The 20,783-nt window shown below is 44.8% G+C and overlaps 1 protein-coding gene across 3 annotated transcripts in view; it reads left to right on the forward strand.

Moving 5' to 3' along the window:
- HEATR4 (HEAT repeat containing 4) overlaps window positions 1–16,127 on the forward strand; it is a 20,980-nt gene extending 4,853 nt beyond the window's left edge. Inside the window, exons 4-9 of one of the 3 annotated variants that reach the window (XR_004271798.1) lie at window positions 2,977–3,180; window positions 5,365–5,508; window positions 7,563–7,724; window positions 11,820–11,924; window positions 14,905–15,023; window positions 16,047–16,127. Coding sequence is in view for 2 of the 3 variants with exons in the window: in XM_032287928.1 (XP_032143819.1) it covers window positions 2,977–3,180; window positions 5,365–5,508; window positions 7,563–7,724; window positions 10,435–10,595; window positions 11,820–11,924; window positions 14,905–15,027 (899 nt within the window). In the remaining variant the exon portion in view is untranslated. Of the gene's footprint in view, window positions 1–2,976; window positions 3,181–5,364; window positions 5,509–7,562; window positions 7,725–10,434; window positions 10,596–11,819; window positions 11,925–14,904; window positions 15,215–16,046 lie in introns of those variants that run through there. The other 2 variants (XM_032287928.1, XM_032287929.1) reach the window with 2 other exon arrangements.
- Window positions 16,128–20,783: the final 4,656 nt, after the last annotated feature.

Consider the following 20,783-nt stretch of genomic DNA (forward strand, 5'->3'; position numbering starts at 1 on the left):
CAAGAGCGAAACTCCGTCTCAGAAAAAAAAAAAAAAAAAAAAAAAGACAAAGAGAGAAGGGAGGTGGCCAAGAAATTAGCTTATGAAACAAAATGTGCATATCCTCCAGGAGACTCCATTTACCATGACACCATTCCTATATACCAAGCATAGGTTTCATGGTACAAGGCCAGCACTTTGGAAGGCCAAGGCAGGTGGATCACTTGAGCCCATGAGTTCGAGACCAGCCTGGGCAACCTGGCAAAACCCTCTCTGTACTAAAAATACAAAAAATAAGCCAGGCGTGGTGATGTACACTTGTAGTCCCAGCTACTTGGAGGCCTGAGGTAGGAGGATCACTTGAGTCTGGGATATTGAGGCTGCAATGAGCCCTGATCATGCCACTGCACTCCAGACTGAGTGACAGAGTAAGAGTCTGTCTCAAAAAAAAGAAAACGAAAGAGTTTTTTTGTTTGTTTTTGGAGACAGGGTCTGGCTTAGTGGCTCAGGCTGGAGTGCAGTGATATGATCATGGCTCATTGCAGCTTCGACCTCCCAGGCTCAAGCAATCCTCCCACCTCAGCTTCTCAAATACCTAGGGTCACAGGTGTGCACCCCACACCCAGCTAAATTTTAACTTTTTTAAAGATAGGGTCTCACTAAGTTGCCCAGGCTGGTCTTGAACTCCTGGCCTCAAGGGATCCTCCCACCTCAGCCTCGCAAACAAAGTGCTGGGATTATAGGCATGAGCCACCGTGCTCCGCCAAGAGTCATTACTTTGTGTGCTCCTTTTAGATTGGCAGTCCCCAACCTTTTTGGCACCAGGGTCCAGTTTTGTGGAAGACAGTTTTCTCACAGACCAGTTGGGTGGGGATGGTTTCAGGATCAAACTGTTCCATCTCAGATCATCAGGCATTAGATTCTTATAAGGGGTGTGCAACCTAGATCCCTCACATGTGCAGTTCACAATAGGGTTCATGCTCCTGTGTGAATCTAATGCCACTGATGATCTGACAGGAGGCAGAGCTCAGCAGTAATGCTTGCCTGCCCACCGCTCACCTCTTGCTGTGGTGGCCTGGTTCCTAACAGGCCATGAACTGGTACAGGCCTGTGACCTGAGGGTTAGGGACCTCTGCTTTAGATGACTGTTGATATGGAAGTTGGCTAGTGGATGTGTTTCTATCCATGTATAACCCAAAGGACTGGAACTAAAGTAAATGCTGGCAGTTGTATTTTTTATTCCTATGGAGTTAAATACCAGAGATCTAAGACTTTCTCACCACAAGTCCATTTTAACTCCTTGAGCAAAGCGATATAGGAGAAATGGGGTTAATTCAGCTAATTCTCACCTCTTCAAGAGGGAGAAGTCAGGGAGGGTCACAAGGTAAAGTGTCAGCTGGCCTCTTAGAGGTGGTTCCACAGCTCCCAGTTGCACACACCCTATCCCGCAAAAGAGAGGGGCCTCAGCAGAGTAGCTGAGTCCCCCAGCATGTCCAAGCTGGTGGGGACCATTTGGAGGAGATGCAATGTATAGGCATCTGTGCGAAACTTCTCTGGAGACTCACAGGACTCTTTTATTTTCTTGAGATGGAGTCTTGCTCTTTCACTCAGGTTGGAGTGCAATGGCGCAATCCCAACTCACTGCAACCTCCACCTCCCTGATTCAAGTGCTTCTTCTGCTTTGACCCAAGTAGTTGGGATTACAGGCGCCCACCACCAGGCCTGGCAAATTTTTGTATTTTTAGTAGAGACGGGGTTTCACCATGTTGCTAAGGCTGGTCTCAAACTCCTAACCTCAAGTGATCCACCCGCTTTAGCCTCCCAAAGTGCTGGGATTACAGGCGTGAGCCACCATGCCACGCCTCACAGGACTCTTTTTGTGTTATGCCTTCCTTGCTCAAAGGAAAGAACTGATTCAGAGCAAATCTAAAGATGTTAAGAGTTGGAATGAAATCTTGGAAAAAAACAGAAATGGCTAATAGTGACTGATTAGAACATGAGACTAACAGGCGGTATAAATGATGAGTTTAGTACGTCTGGAAATGTTTTTATCATTTTGCCTTCCCCTTCTCCATATAGTTTTTTTTTCTGAGAAAGAGGCTTTCTAAACTTGACATCATGAAAAACATTAAGTTCAGAAAACATGTAGCTTTAAAATATAACTAGCCAGGCGCAGTGACTCATGCCTGTAACCCCAGCACTCTGGGAGGCCAAGGTAGGTGGATCACTAAGTCAGGAATTCAAGACCAGCCTGGCCAACATGGTGAAACCCCGTCTCTACTAAAAATACAAAAATTAGCTGGGTGTGGTGGCACGAACCTATAATCCAACCTACTCGGGAGACTGAGGCAGGAGAATCATCTGAACCCAGGAAGTGGAGGTTGCAGTGAGCCGAGATTGCACCATTGCACTCCAGCCTGGGTGACAGTGTCAGACTAGGTCTCTAAATAAATAAATAAATAACTATATCCAATATTTATGGTTTCTTCTGTTCTCAAATTTGTTGTCATGAGGAGAAACTCAGAGATGTTAAAATCTTTAAAATTTCACATCTTTTAGCACCATTACTCTCCCCAAATTAAAAATGTTAAAAGGAAAACTTAGTATGTTAGAAATCAATGGCCAATGACACTAAATTGCAACATATCAAATACTGATGTTTACGAGCAAATCTCGTTGTGTATAAACATAATTGTGTTCCTAAAGATTTAGGTTCCTAAAGATAACCTTTAAAAGGTGTGTAGATATCTCACTTTCCCCCCACAAATCTCTCACCCCCATCATCATGATAGCTTACCATGTCTGTAGTCAGGACTTTCCATAATTCCCTGTGTCCTTGTACTCAGTTCCCTACATACTCGTGGGAAAATTCACTCCTGAGGGTTTTGTTTTGCTTTGGTATTAGTCAGGAATAGGAATGGGATGCAAGCTAGGGCCACTGTGTGGCAGGGCCTAGGGCAGTGGAGTGAGAAGACCTCACACTTCCATGGTGCTCAGCTTGCAGACCTGTGCAAGGAGCCCTGCGCTGGACTGCTTTGCCCACCCCCGCCAAGGATATGCTGCTGCAGGTGGGTGAGGAGGATGTGCCTATTAAGACCCGGAGATTGAAGAGGCAGGCACAATCACTGGAGGAGGATGTAACCTGGGAACTGATGGTCCTGCGGAGGATGCTGCAGGAATGGAAGACTGCCTGGGCTCTGAGTGAGTGAAGGGAGGCCCTGTGATACTGTATGTGTTTGTGAGAGGTGGTTCTAATCTTGGACTAGGCTTTCTCAATTTTTGAAAATCCATCCCTCCTTTGTGAAATGTAAAAATCTGCTTGCCTAATTAAGGCTAGACTAGATAAGAGCCTTTGGGGGCTGGGCATGGTGGCTCATGCCTGTAATCTTAGCACTTTGGGAGGCTGAGGTGGGTGGATCATGAAATCAGGAGATCAAGACCAGCCTGGCCAATATGGTGAAACCCCGTCTCTACTAAAAATACAAAAATTAGCTGGGTGTGGTGGCATGCACCTGTAGTCCCAGCTACTCAAGAGGCTGAGGCAGAAGAATTGCTTGAGCCTGGGAGGTGAAGTTTGATCGTGCCGCTGCATTCCAGCCCGGGCAACAGAGCAAGACTCTGTCTCAAAAAAAAAAAAAAAAAGCCTTTCACATAGTGGGTATCAGATGAACTTTGGTTAACATATATCTGGGTGCTTTTTGCATGAGTGGGTATTACTTCAGTAATTTGTGGAAACTCATTACACTCAACACTCTTCAGAGGCAGGGACCCTAACTTTTTTTTTTTCCCAACATGGAATTTTGCTCTGTTATCTAGGCTGGAGTGCAATGGCACTCTATCTTGGCTCACTGCAACCTCTACCTCCCAGGTTCAAGTGATTCTCCTACCTCAGCCTCCCGAGTAGCTGGGACTACATGTGTGCATCACGTTGTCTGACTAATTTTTGTGTTTTTAGTAGAGACAGGATTTCACCAGTTTGGCCAGACTGGTCTTGAACTCCTGACTTTAGGTGATCCACCTGCCTCAGCCTCCCAAAGTGCTGGGATTGCAAGCGTAAGCCACCGGACCCGGGCGATGCTATCTTATTAATTTCCAAACCTTATGCTCAGTAAATGATGCATGAAGGAAAGAAAAAAATATGCTGCCCAACCATTGTCCATGTCGTAGTTGACTGTGGTATAAGCAATCCCTCTCCAATCCTTTTTTTTTTTTTTTTTTTCCGAGATAGAGTCTTGCTCTGTCACCCAGGCTGGAGTGCAATGGCACAATCTCAGCTCAGTGCAACCTCCGCCTCCCAGGTTCAAGCAATTCTCCTGCCTCCGCCTACCAAGTACAGGTGCCTGCCACTGGGCCCGGCTAATTTTTGTATTTTTAGTAGAGATGGAGTTTCACCATGTTGGCCAGACTGGTCTCAAACTCTTGACCTCGTGATCTGCCCACCTTGGCCTCCCAAAGTGCTGGGATTACAGGTGTGAGCCACTGCACCCAGCCCAGAGTTGGGGCTATCCTATACCTACTTTGCCTTCAAAGATATGAGAGTAGAAGTCTGAGTGCCTGGGGCAAAGTAATGGCCTGGCAAGGACTGTTGAAAACTATGGTATTTGATAACTCAATGCTGCTGGCTTTCAGAACATGATAGATAAGCTTAGTGCAGGAAAAGGAGAGGTGATCCACTAGGTAAACTGGATCAGATCAACAACAACAACAAAAACTGAAGGAAGCACCTACAGATAGTAGGAGCTTTGAAATAAAAGTCTGATACCTGCCAAAAGAATAGTTAGCAACCAAAATGAGGAAGATGTTGAAAGCCAAATGGAAGTGCCCTCAAAGACAAAGAACCTAGTGAAAACCACAATAATGAACATTTATTGGACCTTTATTATCTTGCCAGGCATTTTGCTAAACACTTTGTCTAGTTGACTCATTTAACACTAAGATTAACTCAATATGTGGGTTCTATCTAGTATTATGCCTGTATTACAAATAAGAAATCTCAGGCTCAGAGAGGTTAAGTAATTTATCCAGTCACACAGCTAATAATTGTGAACCCAAACCAGGTATGTCTGAAAACAAAGTACCCTTAACTACTTTGTTTTATGGTCGCTTTTATTTTCTAGATGGTTACAACAAAAAGTTATTTAAGGGAAGAGAGACAGTTATGATGGGATTGGGAGAAGTTTTGTCTGGGAACTTACCTGAGAGGGTACATGGATCATCAGAGAAATAACTCCCTAAAGAACCCATCTCCGGGTCCTTTATTCCCTGAGCTAATGTTTTTTTGCTTGAATTATTCTGGGTAAAGGCAGACTTCTTGTCACCTGCCTGCAGCACCATATCTAATCCTAACCAGGTGGTTCTCTTCTCATTTCCCTCACTGCGGCTCAGTCATAGAGTGGCACCATGAGACAGTAGAGAACCTGCTTCGGAGCTTGGCAGACCTGCATGACGACATTCGGATCCAAGCCATCACCACGTGTGCCACGGCTGCTGTGGAACGGCCCCGGATTGCCACCAGCCAGAGGGACTCAGGTGAGAGTCAAAGCTGAACTGCTTGAGAACATAAAACTCATAAAGCCATGGAACATCTGAAGTGGTAAGGGCCTGGAGCTTATCTGAGGTCATTTTACAAATGAGGAAACCAAGACTTAGAGACTGGCCTATATATACATGCTAATAAGCAACAGGGATGAGATTAAAATTCCAGACTTCTAGTCCAGTAATTTTTGAACTACATTTAATCACCTTTTGTTTGCTCAGTGGCCTGCAGGGAAGTTAACATTTCCCACCTTGAAGATCCCATTCTTTTTTTTTTTTTTGTAGAGACTGTGTCTTGCTATGTTGACCAGGCTAGTCTTGAACTCCTGGCCTCAAATGATTCTCCCACCTCAATCTCCCAAACTGCTGGGATTACAGGTGTGTGAGCCACTGTGCCCAGTCAAGATGCATTTTTTTTTTTTTTTTTTTTTTTGAGACAGAACCTCGCTGTCTTGTCCAGGCTGGAGTACAGTGGCATGATATCAGCTCACTGCACCTTCCACCTCCTGGGTTCAAGCAATTCTCCTGCCTTAGCCTCCCGATTAGCTGGGACTACAGGCGTGCACCATCATGCCCGGCTAATTTTTTTGTATTTTTAGTAGAGACAGGATTTCACCATGTTGGCTAGGCTGCTCTCGAACTCCTGACCTCAAATGATCTGCTCGCCTCAGCCTCCCAAAGTCCTGGGATTACAGGTGTGAGCCACCGTGCCCGACAGAATCTTAAAATATGAGTCACAGGCTCAGCTGTGCCACTTCCTGGGAAGTCAGCTAACCTCTCTGAGCTTCAAATTCCTTATCTATAAAATGAAGTAGACAAAGAGATTAATAAGACCTTTCTCCTTCCTACTTGAGAATTTGAGATTCAGTTAAATGCCCACCTATTCCCCTAAAAACCTTGTAAGAACTATCTTTATAGGCAATACTGGTTATGATATAAACTCTGACTGATACATTACATTGGGACTGGGAACAGCTATAAGTGAAATATAAATACTTGATAGGGACACCATAGTTTGGGCCTCCCTGGATGCTGTAACTTAGGAAGGCCTTTTTTGGACCCTAGAATTGTGTCTATGGAGTTTTCATAAGAGTATGAGTTCCTGAATGAACAACAGGCTCCTGTGATGTCCCCAAAGGGCTCTGTGGAATGCTCAAGACAGCCTCAAGAACTCCAGCCAAGGCCAGGAGCGGTGGCTCATGCCCGTAATCCTAGCACTTTGGGAGGGCAAAGAGGGTGGATCACCTGAGGTCAAGAGTTTGAGTCCAGCCTGGCCAACATGGTGAAGGTGTTGGCAGGTGCCTGTAGTCCCAGCTACTTGGGAGGCTGAGGCAGGAGAATCACTTGAACCCAGGAGGCAGAGGTTGCAGTGAGCTGAGACTGCGCCATTGCACTCCAGCCTTGGCAATAAGAACAAAAACTCTGTCTCAAAATAATAATAATAATAGTACTCCCACCAAAAGGGATGCCTGATGCTGCTGCCCTGTTGACAAACTAAGGTCCTGTTCCATATCCTTCGGGCCATGGCAGTATAATGAACTTTAATGTTTACTTGAACCAAAAAAGACTCCCTGGTGAGCTCTGCAATGATACCTGCCTTGCCTAATTCAACCAAGTTTGGAAGACAGTAAGATAATCAATGTGAAAACACTATATTATATAAGTAAATGGCAAAGCACTACCTAAATATAATTGTTCTTAAAAATATCAAGGCTTCTGGGGCAAATTGGTTGCTTTTAATCACTAAAACTAAAGGTGTAGTTCACTGTAGCCTCACTGGAAATATTCTTCTTCAGCTTGAATATAGCTCTTTAGAGGACAGATGATAAAGCATTGGGAACTGGCATACCAGCACAGAGGTGAGCTTTAACCCTTTGAGCATAAAATCCTGCCCATCTCAATGGCTCAGCTAAACTGTAATTATATTACATAGCACTAAGCAACTGCAACTGGGACTGAGGTTGGCCACCACGTGGTTGTGGAAAAGAAGCTGTGTGTGAGAAAAGCAAAGGGGCTAGTAATATCTTACTTGGCTCTTTTGATCACAGGCAAGAGTATCCAGGACTTGCCAGAGGTTCTACTGCCTGCCCTAGAGGCTGCTCTTTGTGACAAGAATGCCAATGTGCAGATGGCAGCAGCAATATGCCAATATGCCATACAGTCACATAATCCCCTTGCCCGGAACATCATGCAGACTGCCCTTCTAAAGGGTGAGTAACTCTGTTACTTCTGACCTGGAAATATGGGATAAAGAGACATCTCACTTTCAGCTTTCCCAGTCCTTTCCTCTCCACTGTCATGCTCTGTGATGTCTGCTGTATTGGGTTTGGATTTCTGTTAGAATATCTGAAAATTAGGGCCAGATACTGTCGCTCACACCTGTAATCCCAGAACTTTGAGAGGTCAAGGCAAGAAGATCACCTGAGCCTAGGAGTTCTAAACCAGCCTGGGCAACATAACAAGACCACATCTCTATAAAAAAAATTTAAAAATTAGAGGTGTGGTGGTGTGCTCCTGTAGACCCAGCTACCTGGGATGCTGAGGCAGGCCTACATATACATGCTTATCAGAGTTGGCTTGAGACCTGGGAGTTGAAGCTGCAGTAAGCCGTGACGGTGCCACTGCACTCCAACCTGGGTGACACAGCAAGACCGTCTCTAAAGAAAAGAAAAAAGAAAATTTGCTTTCTCCTACATACTTTAACAAAACAGGTACACTGCCACCAAGTGGTAGCTAGACTAATTTTTTTTTTTTTTTTTGAGATGGAGTCTAGCTCTTGTTGCCCAGGCTGGACTGCAATGGCACGATCTCCGCTCACCACAACCTCCTCCTCTCGGGTTCAAGCAACTCTCCTGCCTCAGCCTTCCAAGTAGCTGGGATTACAGGCATGCACCACCACGCCTGGCTAATTTTATATTTTTAGTAGAGATGGGGTTTCTCCATGTTGGTCAGGCTGGTCTCGAACTCCTGACTTCAGGTGATCTGCCCACCTGGGCCTCCCAAAGTGCTGGGATTATAGGCGTGAGCCACTCCAGCCAGCCTGGACTAAACTTTTTTTTTTTTTTTGAGACGGAGTTTCGCTCTTGTTACCCAGGCTGGAGTGCAATGGCGCAATCTCGGCTCACTGCAACCTCTGCCTCCTGGGTTCAGGCAATTCTCCTGCCTCAGCCTCCTGAGTAGCTGGGACTACAGACACGCGCCACCATGCCCAGCTAATTTTTTGTAGTTTTAGTAGAGACGGGGTTTCACCATGTTGACCAGGATGGTCTCGATCTCTTGACCTCGTAATCCACCCGCCTCGGCCTCCCAAAGTGCTGGGATTACAGGCTTGAGCCACCACGCCCGGCCTGGACTAAACTTTTAATAGATGCACTTGATTAGAGACCATGACTTCTTTCACATTTTCATTGAAAAGACGACATAACAATATTAAATACTTTTTTGTTTTTTGAGATGGAGTCTCACTCTGTCACCCAGGCTGGAGTGCAGTGGCGCGATCTCGGCTCACTGCAACCTCTGCCTCCCAGGTTCAAGCAATTCTCCTGCCTCAACCTCCTTAATAGCTGGAACTACAGGAACATGCCACCATGCCTGACTAGTTTTTGGTATTTTTAGTAGAGACGGGGTTTTGCCGTATTAGCCAGGATGGTCTTGATCTCCTGACCTCGTGATCCACTCACCTCAGCCTCCCAAAGTGCTAGAATTACAAGCATGAGCCACCACACCCAACCAGTACTCTGAAAATTTCAAAAAAAAAAGAAACAATTACCACCTGAACACGTCTTTCATTTCTTGCATATTAACTTCCAGGCCCTGTCCACATGTTGTTGGAGTTACATAACCAAAAAGGCTCTCAGATGATAGGCCTAGGGTGCCTAAGTGCTATCTCGAAGACATAGGCTGTTCTTTGCCTTGACAAGGAAAACTGGCTGACTGGTTTGGCCTTCTGCACATAGATACTCAACAGTTTAACTCCTCTGTATTAAGGAAACCTCTCACCCCAGCCTTCCTAATCTTTAAGGGGAAAACAACTGCCTCTCTCAGCGAGGCTAAAATGCCTTATGGCTCTGTTTCCTAACAAGAGCCATTAGGATTTAACTTCTCAGGTTGAGATTTTCAGTTTATATTTTAAATCTTGATACGATTCTTTTTTTTTTTTTTTTTTTTGAGACAGTTTCGCTCTTGTTGCGCAGGCTAGAGTGAAATGGTGTGATCTTGGCTCACTGCAACCTTCACCTCCCAGGTTCGAGCAATTGTTCTGCCTCAGCCTTCCGAATAGCTGGGATTACAGGCGTGTACCACCATGCCCAGCTAATTTTTGTATTTTTTGTAGAGACAGTGTTTTACCATGTTGGCCAGGCTGGTCTCAAATTCCTAACCTTAGGTGATCCACCTGCTTTGGCCTCCCAAAGTGCTGGGATTACAGGCATGAGCCACTGTGCCCAGCCAATATAATTATTCTAAATATGGTTTTAATAAGAAATTGTGCCAAGTGCAGTGGCTCACACCTATAATCCCAGCACTTTGGGAGGCCGAGTTGAGTGGATCACCTGAGGTCAGGAGTTCAAGACCAGCCTGACCAACATGGTGAAACTCCATCTCTACTAAAAATACAAAAATTAGCCGGGCATGGTGGCGGGCGCCTATAATCCCGGCTACTTGGGAGGCTGAGGCGGGAGAATTGCTTGAACCTGGGAGGCAGAGGTTGTAATGAGCTGAGATCACGCCATTGCATTCCAGCCTGGGCAACAGAGCAAGACTCAGCCTCAAAAAATATATAAATAAGTAAATAAGAAACTGTATTTGTAGACCGAGTCGGGTATAAGGAAGTGAGGTTCAGCTGGGTAGCAGCCTTGGGTATCAATCCGAAGGGGGAAAACACATCACCATTCTGAACTCTTTTTCACCCAACTGTGGCAGGTAACAGTGTGGATAGCTGGGCTGCAGCTCAGTGCTTGGCTCTGGAAGGTACGGCCACTTACCCTGTGATTAACAGGATCCTCCACCAGCTGTTTACAAAGAAGAATGAGGACACCGAGGAACAGTCTTATATCCTCCTGAGCCATCTGAGTGAGAAGACAGTATGTGTACATTACAGGGTCGGAGAAACAGTTTTGGGGAACAATTAGGTCTTTGAGGTCAGTGAATGTAAGCAATCTAAAATGCAACTGGGGCCAGGGGCAATGGCTCACCCCTGTAATCCCAACACTTTGGGAGGCCAAGGCAGATGGATCACTTGAGGCCAGGAATTCGAGACCAGACTGACCAACATGGGTGAAACCCCATATCTACTAAAAATATAAAAGCCAGGTGCAGTGGCGCACACCTGTAGTCCCAGCTACTCGGGAGGGTGAAGCATGAGAAATGCTTGAGCAGTGAGCTGAGATCACGCTACTACATTCCAGCCTAGTAAATAAAGAAAGACTCTGTCTCAAACAAATACAATAAAATAAAGTAAAATGAAATAAAATAAAATGCAGCTGGGCCGGGCACGTGGCTCACGCCTGTAATCCCAGCACTTTGGGACGCTAAGAGCATCTATTTAGTCCAGGAGTTCAAGACCAGCCTGGGCAATATAGTGAGACCCTGTCCCTACAAAAAAAGAAACAAAATTAGACAGGCATGGTGGTATATGCTTGTAATCCTAGCTACTCAGGAGGCTGAGGTGGGAGGATCACTAGAGCCTGGCAGGTTTAAGGCTGCAGCGAGCTGAGATTGCACCACTGTATGCCAGCCTGAGTGACAGAGTAAGATCCTGTCTCAAATAATTAATTAGTTAAATAAAATGCAGCTGGTTGGGTTGATGATCTCAAGCATAAGGTGGAATAAGCATGAGTAAACCTGGGTGTAGAGGTGAGTACAAGGGGAAGTCACATGAGTTAGCTGAGAGAAAAGTGAGAATTGGGTTGCAAATTGTCTCTATTTGCATATGGAAGAAGAGTTGTGGCATGTAGAATTTGCTTCTGCTAGTTTACCATTGTAAACTGCAGAGACCTACATTGTGGTCAGTTACTTTCAATAGCAATGTGAAAGTTACAAGATAGAGGTATATAAAAATCATTTAAGGGGTAAAAATATTTAAAGTCAGGAAACCAAGTTCTCAGTTTTCTGTTTAGATTTTTTAATTTGTATTTTGTTCCCTAATTTATGATCCCAGAGTCAGCTTGCTGAGATGGAAACTGCCCCATCTCTTGTAAACCCTGGCGACATTAATTATGCAGGATGCCATGTCAGAATGTAACTTCAAGGTTCTAGTATCTCCAACAGTGATTGTGAATATCCATACAAGTCTTCCATTTCCTCAGACGCTGATACACACCATGCTTGCTGTGGAGCTCAACAGCCGTCAATGGAAGAACCGGATTGTGGCCTGCAAGGCTTTCTCCCGGATCAGCGGAAATGTCTGCTTGGTAAACCTTTCTTTTTCTCCAGGACAGAAAACTTAAGAGAGGCTGAGCTACAGAGACCTTCTACTTTTTCCTGCTATCTAGTATCCCATACTTACCAAACAGATCTCTGTTCCCACATCACTACTTCTTACTTCTAGCTCAGAATTATCTTCAAATGCCAACATGTCTGTCTGTGAAGCCAATGCTCCTCAATGCGGTGGTAGTCCACAAACTTGGTAACTGATCCACAATGAAACAGCGCAAAAACTGACAGGAGTTTAGAAACTTTTATAGTAATTTGACATTGCCTCAATATCAACAGACTTTATCAGTCAATGGCGCATTCCCCCCGCAAACTGGTCCTTCATCAAAGACCATTCGAGAAACACTGACTTAAACTACCCAAAAACCCATCTACACGAGTGTCTGTGCTGGTTCTCTGAGTGTTCAGCACACACATATAAAACATAGTCCCAGCCGGGCAGTGGCTCACACCTGTAATCTCAGCACTTTGGGAGGCAGAGGCAGGTAGATCACCTGAGGTGAGGAGTTTGAGACCAGCCTGGCCAACATGGTGAAACCCCACGTCTACCAAAATGCAAAAATTAGCCAGGTGTGGTGGCACACACCTGTAATTCTAGCTACTCAGGAGGCTGAGGCATGAGAATCATTTGAACCTGGGAGGTGGAGGTTGCAGTGAGCCAGTATCACAGCACTGCACTCCAGCCTGGGCAACAGAGCGAGACTCTGTCTCAAAGTAACAACAACAAAAAACATAGTCCCAGCTTTCACAAAATTAACACTATGTTAGGAACAACAAGACCAATATATACAGATATTCAAGAACAAGCAATAAATATAAGGTACTCTTTTAAAGCTTTTCAGAAGGAGAGAGATACGTGTGGGTTAAACTTATTGGTTAATGTTCTCTGAAGAGGCATGGTGGCTCATGCCTGTAATCCCAGCACTTTGGGAGGCAAGGCAGGTGGATCACTTGGGACCAGGAGTTCGAAACCAGCCTGGCCTTCATGGCAAAACCCTGTCTCTACTTAAAATACAAAAATTAGCTGGACATGGTGGCGCATGCCTGTAATGCCAGCTACTCGGGAGGCTGAGGCAGGAGAATTGCTTGAACCTGGAAGGCAGAGGCAGAGGTTTCAGTGAGCCAAGATCACACCACTGCATTTCAGCCTGGGTAACAGAGGTAGACTCCATCTAAAAAAAAAAGGTCTGTGAAAAAGTGTGGGGCTCAGCTAGAACTAAAGAGGGAATTCCAGGCAACACCTTGTTTTTGCCATTATTTCCCAATCATCTTCGGCTGTCCAAATGGGATCTTTCCCTTCTTCCTACGTGCTACTTCATCTTTTCCTTATAACAGTGGGTATCTCCAGAATAGCCCAGAACATTGCCATTCCCATGATAAGTGAACACCCTCCACTCTGTAATCCTGACATTTTGATATGGGGAGGATAAAATCTGGCCATTCAGTACAGTAATCACATGAAAAGGTTTTGGACTTCAGTGAGTTCTGTCTCAAGTGCTATAGCACCCTGCTGCTAAAGTCCTAGACCAGCAGTGCAGATGTCACCTAGGAGCTTATTAGAAACGCAAAAATCTCAACTTAGGCCACCTCAATCAGAATCTGCATTTTAACAATATCATGTTAACAACATCCAATTCATTTGTACCTTTACGTCCTTGGAGCTTGTGACTTAGAATTGCCAACTAAAAGTAAAATGACACGCAGGGCTAGCAGGGGCTGAGGTGAAGATGATGAGGATCTCATGGCGGACTGCTGGAGCTAAGAAAGGCAGTGTGTCTATGAGTCTTTTCATTCATTCAGTAAGCATGCAACTTCTGACCACATCTGATGCACCAAGCACTATGCTACCACTGGGGGTGCAGGGATAAGTCTTCCCTTGGTAAATGTTGTAAATAGCTAAAACAGAAGCAACTATAGGTGTTGCGATTTCCTGTGCTTATAAGGCGCAAAGAAGATTTCACTAAGAAGATGTCTTGCCGGGCGCGGTGGCTCAAGCCTGTAATCCCAGCACTTTGGGAGGCCGAGGCGGGTGGATCACGAGGTCAAGAGATCGAGACCATCCTGGTCAACATGGTGAAACCCCGTCTCTACTAAAAATATAAAAAAAAATTAGCTGGGCATGGTGGTGCGTGCCTATAATCCCAGCTACTCAGGAGGCTGAGGCAGGAGAATTGCCTGAACCCAGGAGGCAGAGGTTGCGGTGAGCCGAGATCGCGCCATTGCACTCCAGCCTAGGTAACAAGAGCGAAACTCCGTCTCGGAAAAAAAAAAAAAAAAAAAAAAAAAAAAAAGAAGATGTCTTTATTTTATTTTTTAAAATTTTCAATAAAATTTCAGTGTGATAGGAAGGAGATGCTTTGGAGCTAAAGCCTAAAGGAAGAGTACAAAGACATCAAGTACCAGGTAGGAGTAGAGAAGGAAGATGCATCTAGCAGGGAGAACAGCGTGGGCGCATTTACACAGTCATCGTGTAGTAATCTTTGCCCATTCCTCTCTGAGACAAGTGCACTTATAGAGTGACCAACTGTTCTGGTTTGTCCAGGCCATGGGACTTTCAGTACGAAAACCAGGAAAGTCCCAGGCAAACTGCAATGAGCTGGTCACCTCATCAAGTATCACTTTCAAATTTTAAGTCTCCTAGGTACAGATTATGTTGGCACTGACATTATATAGTTTAAAGGATGAGCTTGGGAGAGAAAGCTGGGTTTGAGTCCTGGTTCCAGGACTCACCAGGCTAACCTTGGACAAGTTGGTGAAAGCCTCCATTCTGTCATCTATAAATGGTAGTAAGTAACACCTACCCCACTGGATTCTTTAGGAGAGTAAGGGATGGGCAAAAACACTCAGTACAATCCTCGTTAGTACAGTGGTGAGTAAAAACAGAATAAAAAACAGCATAATGCCAAGCACAAAATTAATGTTCAGTAAGTGATAGCTAATGCTCATACCTATTTATAGGATATGAAACATAAGTTGATCCAGCTGATGTGGAATGACTGGCATAAGGAGGTGAGGCGAGCAGCTGCGCAAGCGCTGGGGCAAATGAGCCTTGGGAAAGAGGTGCACGACATAATCAGGTAAGACCCAGTGAACACGAGGAGACATTCTTCTAAGAAGTGTTTAGTGAGACTTGATTATGACAGGAAAAATAAATAAATAAGTGTTCAGGGGGCCTGGGATCCAGCCACCCAGCATTTGTTGTATTTCTCTACTAAAAATACAAAAATTAGCTGGGCATGGTGGCGTGCGCCTGTGGTCCCAGCTACTCAGGAGGCTGAGGCGGGAGAATCGCTTGAACCCAGGAGGCAGAGGTTGCAGTGAGCCGAGATCATGCCACTGCACTCCAGCCTGGTGATAAGAGCGAGACTCCATCTCAAAAAAAATTAATTAATTTTAAAAAATTAGCTGGTGTGGTTTTATATGCCTGTTGTCCCAGCTACTTGGGAGGCTGAGGTAAGAGGACTGCCTAGGTCCAGAACGTCCAAGGCTGTTGTGAGCCATCATCATGCCACTGCATTCCTGGGCAACAGAGAAACACCCTATCTCAAAAAAAAAAAAAAAAAAAAAAGAGAGAGAGAGAGAGAGAAAGACTGCATAGGAGCTAGGCACAGTGGGTAAGTGCCTATAATCCTAGCTACTCAGGCTGAGGCAGGAGACTCACTTGAGGTCAGGAGTTCAAGACCAGCCTGGGCAACAGAGCAAGACCCTATCTCTAAAAATACTTTAAACAAACAAACAAAAAGACTGCATAGGCATTCCAGGCTGGAAGCCAAATGCAGAAATAATCATGGCACACACAAGGGCAATGGAGAAGAGAACTTGACGGTGATAAGGGGTGCAAGCTGACACTTTCCTTTACTCAGTCATTCACTGTAACTGAAAGCCCTGGATTACCTAATTACCTAATAGCTATGTATAAGGGATTCAAGTAAAGATGATGATCAAGCTCTGTACTCAGTAAAACTTGTCTCATGAACATAAGGCTGAATGGGATTGACACCCTGCAGAACTTGGATTTTATCATGAGGGCATTAGTAGGGGTTGGGGGTTAGGTACTGAAAGTTTAAGAAAGTGAAAGAAAAGCAACTTGTGCCTTACAGGGTCAAGCTGGGTCAAGGAAATTCCCAGGAACGTGTGGAAGCTCTCTCCCTGATAGGTGAACTCAAGCTTATGACTGCCAAGCTTCTCCCAAGCTTCCTGCACTGCTTCTCTGATGACTTCACAGCAGTTCGGCGGGCAGCCTGTTTGGCAGCTGGTGCCCTGCAGATCCGCGACAAGATGGTGAGTCAGGGAAACATACTCTCATCTTTGGTTGTGCACAGTATACACAACATTCTTCTGGGACACAGAATGAGAGATCGGAACTGGGAAGAGGGTATATAAGCCACTTCAAACAGGACCGTGTCAGAGGTGTCCAGTCTTTTGGCTTCCCTGGGCCACACTGGAAGAATTGTCTTGAGCCACACATAAAGTACACTAACACTATGCTGGGCGTGGTGGCTTACGCCTGTAATCCAAGCACTTTGGAGGCCAAGGCAGGCGGATCGCCTGAGGTCGGGAGTTCAAGACCAGCCTGACCAACATGGTAAAACCTTGTCTTAAAATTAAAAAAAAAAAAAAAAAAAAAAAAAAAAGAACACTAACACTAGATAGTTGATGAACTTAAAAAAAAAAAAAAAGGTCCATGCATAAATCTCATGTTTTAACAAAGTCCACAAATTTGTGTTGGGCTGCATTCAAAGCTGTCCTGGGCCGCATGTCAGACAAGCTTGGTTTAGCTCCCAGCCAGCCCAGACTTCCATTCTAGAGCACCCCTAAATCCTGTTCTCACCTCAGTTAACTAGCTTCTCATTACCTGGATGCTGATGGGCTTTAGGATCAATTCCCATAAATGGAGTTATAATTTTATAATTCCATTATTAGGGAAAAATCTGTTTGACGTGTTCAAGATAAGCCATATGGCCACAGATCTGTAGACTGAGAAAATCAATACCAGATAATAATTAAGCTAATACACTCACTATACATATAGGTTGGTACTTTAGGCTCCAGCTCATTTGTCACAAGAATTGATAGGTCATTTTTTTCAATTATAGCTCCTTTCAGAGATAAGTGGTGTCCCTGTTTCTGGTTCATTCTTTTGTTTTGTTTTTGTTTTTTTGAGACGGAGTCTTGTTATGTCACCCAGACTGGAGTACAGCGGCACAATTTCAGCTCACTACAATCTCCGCCTCCTGGGTTTAAGCGATTCTCCTGCCTCAGCCTCCTGAGTAGCTGGGATTACAGGCATGTGCCACCATGCCTGGCTAATTTTTGTATTTTTAGTAGAGACAGGGTTTCACCATGTTGGTCAGGTTGGTCTCAAACTCCTGACCCTCAAGTGATGTGCCCACCTTGGCCTCCCAAAATGCTGGGATTACAGGCATGAGCCACCACACCTGGCTGTTTCTAGTTCATTCTTGCTCTGGTTCTCTCCACTCAGCACTACCTTTTATCCATCCCAGGTGCTTGAATGCCTCCTGAACCTGATGCAGAGAGATCCTTACTGGAAAATCAAGGCCTTTGCCATTCGAGGTATTATAGAGGTAGTGCCCCAAACTCTTCAACCTTAAATACCTTCCCCTATGCAAGTATAACTGATCCCCAGAAACTCTCTAATAAAGGGGTGAAGTACAGGAGAGGTAATAATCTTAGCTTTTCAGAAGTTCCTTGTCTGAGAAGAGAAAAATTATTTTCTTCTTTTTAATTTTTAGTTAAAGATCCTGAGTCTAGGTATATGTCAAGCTTGTTAAGGTAAAGAAAGGGCTGACAAGACAGTCCCTGCCAACAGAATTAAGGATAAGTTCTAAGTAGGTATCCACTGCTGGATGCATCTTGCTTTCCCTGGAGATTTCAACTATTACGCTCTATAAAAATCAGATCAGTTTCAAGACTGCTACAGACCTAAAACCCTGCCCCTTAATCTGCCTACTTTCTATTTAGGATCTTTGGCATTGCTTCTCTTTTTGACATAGGTAAATAATTGTGCCTCCTTTCCCCATCACCCTGCCAGGACTAGGGTGGTCTTATGTTATCTGTCCTATATTTCATCCCCCAAATAGACAAATATCCTAATGGGCAAGGATGGGATGGAACATCCCTCTTCTAGAAATCCTTTGGAGGTAATGTCCCACTCTAACCTATCCCTAAAGTTCTAATGGTGATTAATTACCATCCAAAGGGAAGGTATTGTTTGTAAAACTCAATTTATTTCTGGATGCTAGAATATAGTAAGCTCAGTCTTCAGTGACATGCTGTCCTCTAATCTCTGCAGCTTTGGGACAGATTGGGCAAGTAAGTCCCGAGCTGACAGATCTTCTGCTCTGGGCTATCCATTATGAAGAGTCACCAGGTGTACGACTGGAAGCTTGCCGTAGCATCCTAGCCCTCAAACTTCAAGGGGACCGGGTCAGGGACACCTTCCTAGATGTGCTGCTCCTGGAGAACCACGATGCTGTTCTAAAGTAAGCACTAAACCTCTGGCTCCCACCATGACCTTATACTGCCAACTCTCACATCTTTGGTCATTGAATATGTCCCTGCCTTTCTTTCCAGGCTGCCTAATAGCAGTAAAAGCACAGGCTCACCTGCACTTTCACCACTCACCCAAGTAGGTAACAAAAACTGGCCTAAATTAGATTGAAAGTCAAACTTATGTAGTTCACGTACCTTTTCTCCCCACCAAGATGGTTTTAAGTTACTTATATATTCAACTAACATTTATCAAGTGCCTAATGGGACAACAAGTTTTAGAGTCAATAAGACCAGGGTTTGAATTCCAGTTCTGGCATGCAATAGCTATGTGAGCCTATATAAGGTATTTAAACTCCGTGAGCCCATTTTTTTCATGTATCAAATGCAGGTGATAGTTTACATTACAGGGTTGTGGTGATACTGAGATGACATGTTTAGTGCCTAGCAAAAGGTGTTCAGTAAATGCTACCTATTGGTACCTTCAAATATATTGTCTGGGCCAGATGTGGTGGCTCACACCTGTAATTCCAGCACTTTGGGAGGCTGAAACGGGTGGATCACCTGAGATCAGGAGTTCGACATCAGCCTGGCCAACATGGGGAACCCCATCTCTGCTAAATATACAAAAATTAGACGGACGTGGTTGCACACAGCTGTAGTTCCAGCTACTTGGGAGGCTGAGGCAGGAGAATAGCTTGAACCCCAGAGGCAGAGGTTGCAGTGAGCGGAGATCAAGCCACTGCACTCCAGCCTGGATAACTCTGTCTCAAAAAAAAAAAAAAAAAAAAAAATTAAAAATAACAATATGCCTGGGCAAGGTGGCTTGTGCCTATAATCCCAGCACTTTGGGAGGCCAAGGCAGACAGATCACGAGGTCAGGAGTTTGAGACCAGCCTGGCCAACGGGGTGAAACCTCGTCTCTACTAAAAATACAAAAATTAGCTGGGCATGGTGGCATATGCCTGTAATCCCAGCTACTCGGGAGGCTGAGGCAGAATTGCTTGAACTCAGGAGGTGGAGGTTGCAGTGAGCCAAGATTGTGCCAGTACACTCCAGCCTGGGCAACCAGAGTGAAACTCTCTCTCAAAAAAAAAAAAAAAAAGCTAAGCACCACACCATTTTTGCAAATAAGGCTCAGCAAAACTGCACAGTTAGGATTGGTACTTGGGATTCTTACCTGATTCCAAGTCCCATATTTTCTACCCCCCCAGCATGCTTTTTTAAAGGACAGGGCAGAATTATCTAAGAAGCCCTTCTAATCTTTCAGAGAAATGTACCAGACAATGAAGATACTCAACTTGGGAAATGAAGAAAACCAAGAAATGCTTCAGGAGATCAAGAACAGGGTAAATAAGTGCAAGCTCTGTTTTCAAGATAAAATTCAGGGCTCTTAAGTGTTCCTCAGACCCTATCCCCTCAAATATATACATACCCTTTTTCCCACCACAGAAATACTTCCTTTTTTTTTTTTTTTTTTCGGAGGTTTTTTTTTGTTACCCAGCAGGTGGGGGAGTGGCAGAATCTTGGCTCACCGCAACCTCCACCTCCTGGGTTCAGGCAATTCTCCTGCCTCAGCCTCCTGAGTAGCTGGGATTACAGGCACACGCCACCATGCCCAGCTAATTTTTTGTAGTTTTAGTAGAGACGGGGTTTCACCATGTTGACCAGGATGGTCTCGATCTCTTGACTTCGTGATCCACCCGCCTCTGCCTCCCAAAGTGCTGGGATTACAGGCATGAGCCACCGCGCCCGGCCCCCACCACAGAAATACTTTCTAAAACCCCAGACACAGATGCCACATCGTTTGAAGATGCAAAGCATCTATGCAAGATTGGGTTATAATAAGGTCCTACTAGTCAAGACAAAAACAAAACAAAAATCCTATTAGACCCATCAAGTAGCCCTCAAAAATCAGGGTTCATTGTTTCAAAAAGACTACTTCTGTCCCTTCCTGTTTTCTCTCCATCATCCCCAAACCCAAGTTGTTTATTTTTCCTTTCTTGCAGATAGGCATAGAGAGGAAATAAGGGACTGGAGCTGGCCCCCTAGATTTTCTTCTTAATTTTTCTGAATTCCTAATCTGAGTTCTGTCACCAAAGAAAATCTCTAGCTAAAAGGATTGTTCTAATTTTCCTTTTTTTTTTTTTTTTTTTGGTGATGGGAGGGCAGTCTTGCTCTGTTGGCCAGGCTGGAGTGCAGTGGTGTGATCTTGGCTCACTGCAACCTCCACCTCTTGGGTTCAAGTGATTCTTGTGCCTCAGGCACCCAAGCAGCTGGGATTATAGGCATGTGCTACCACATCCAGCTTTTTTTTTTTTTTTTTT

Source organism: Sapajus apella, unplaced genomic scaffold (assembly GCF_009761245.1).
Source record: "Sapajus apella isolate SASKATOON/1434 unplaced genomic scaffold, GSC_monkey_1.0 scaffold20, whole genome shotgun sequence".
NCBI classification, from domain to species: Eukaryota; Metazoa; Chordata; class Mammalia; order Primates; family Cebidae; genus Sapajus; species Sapajus apella.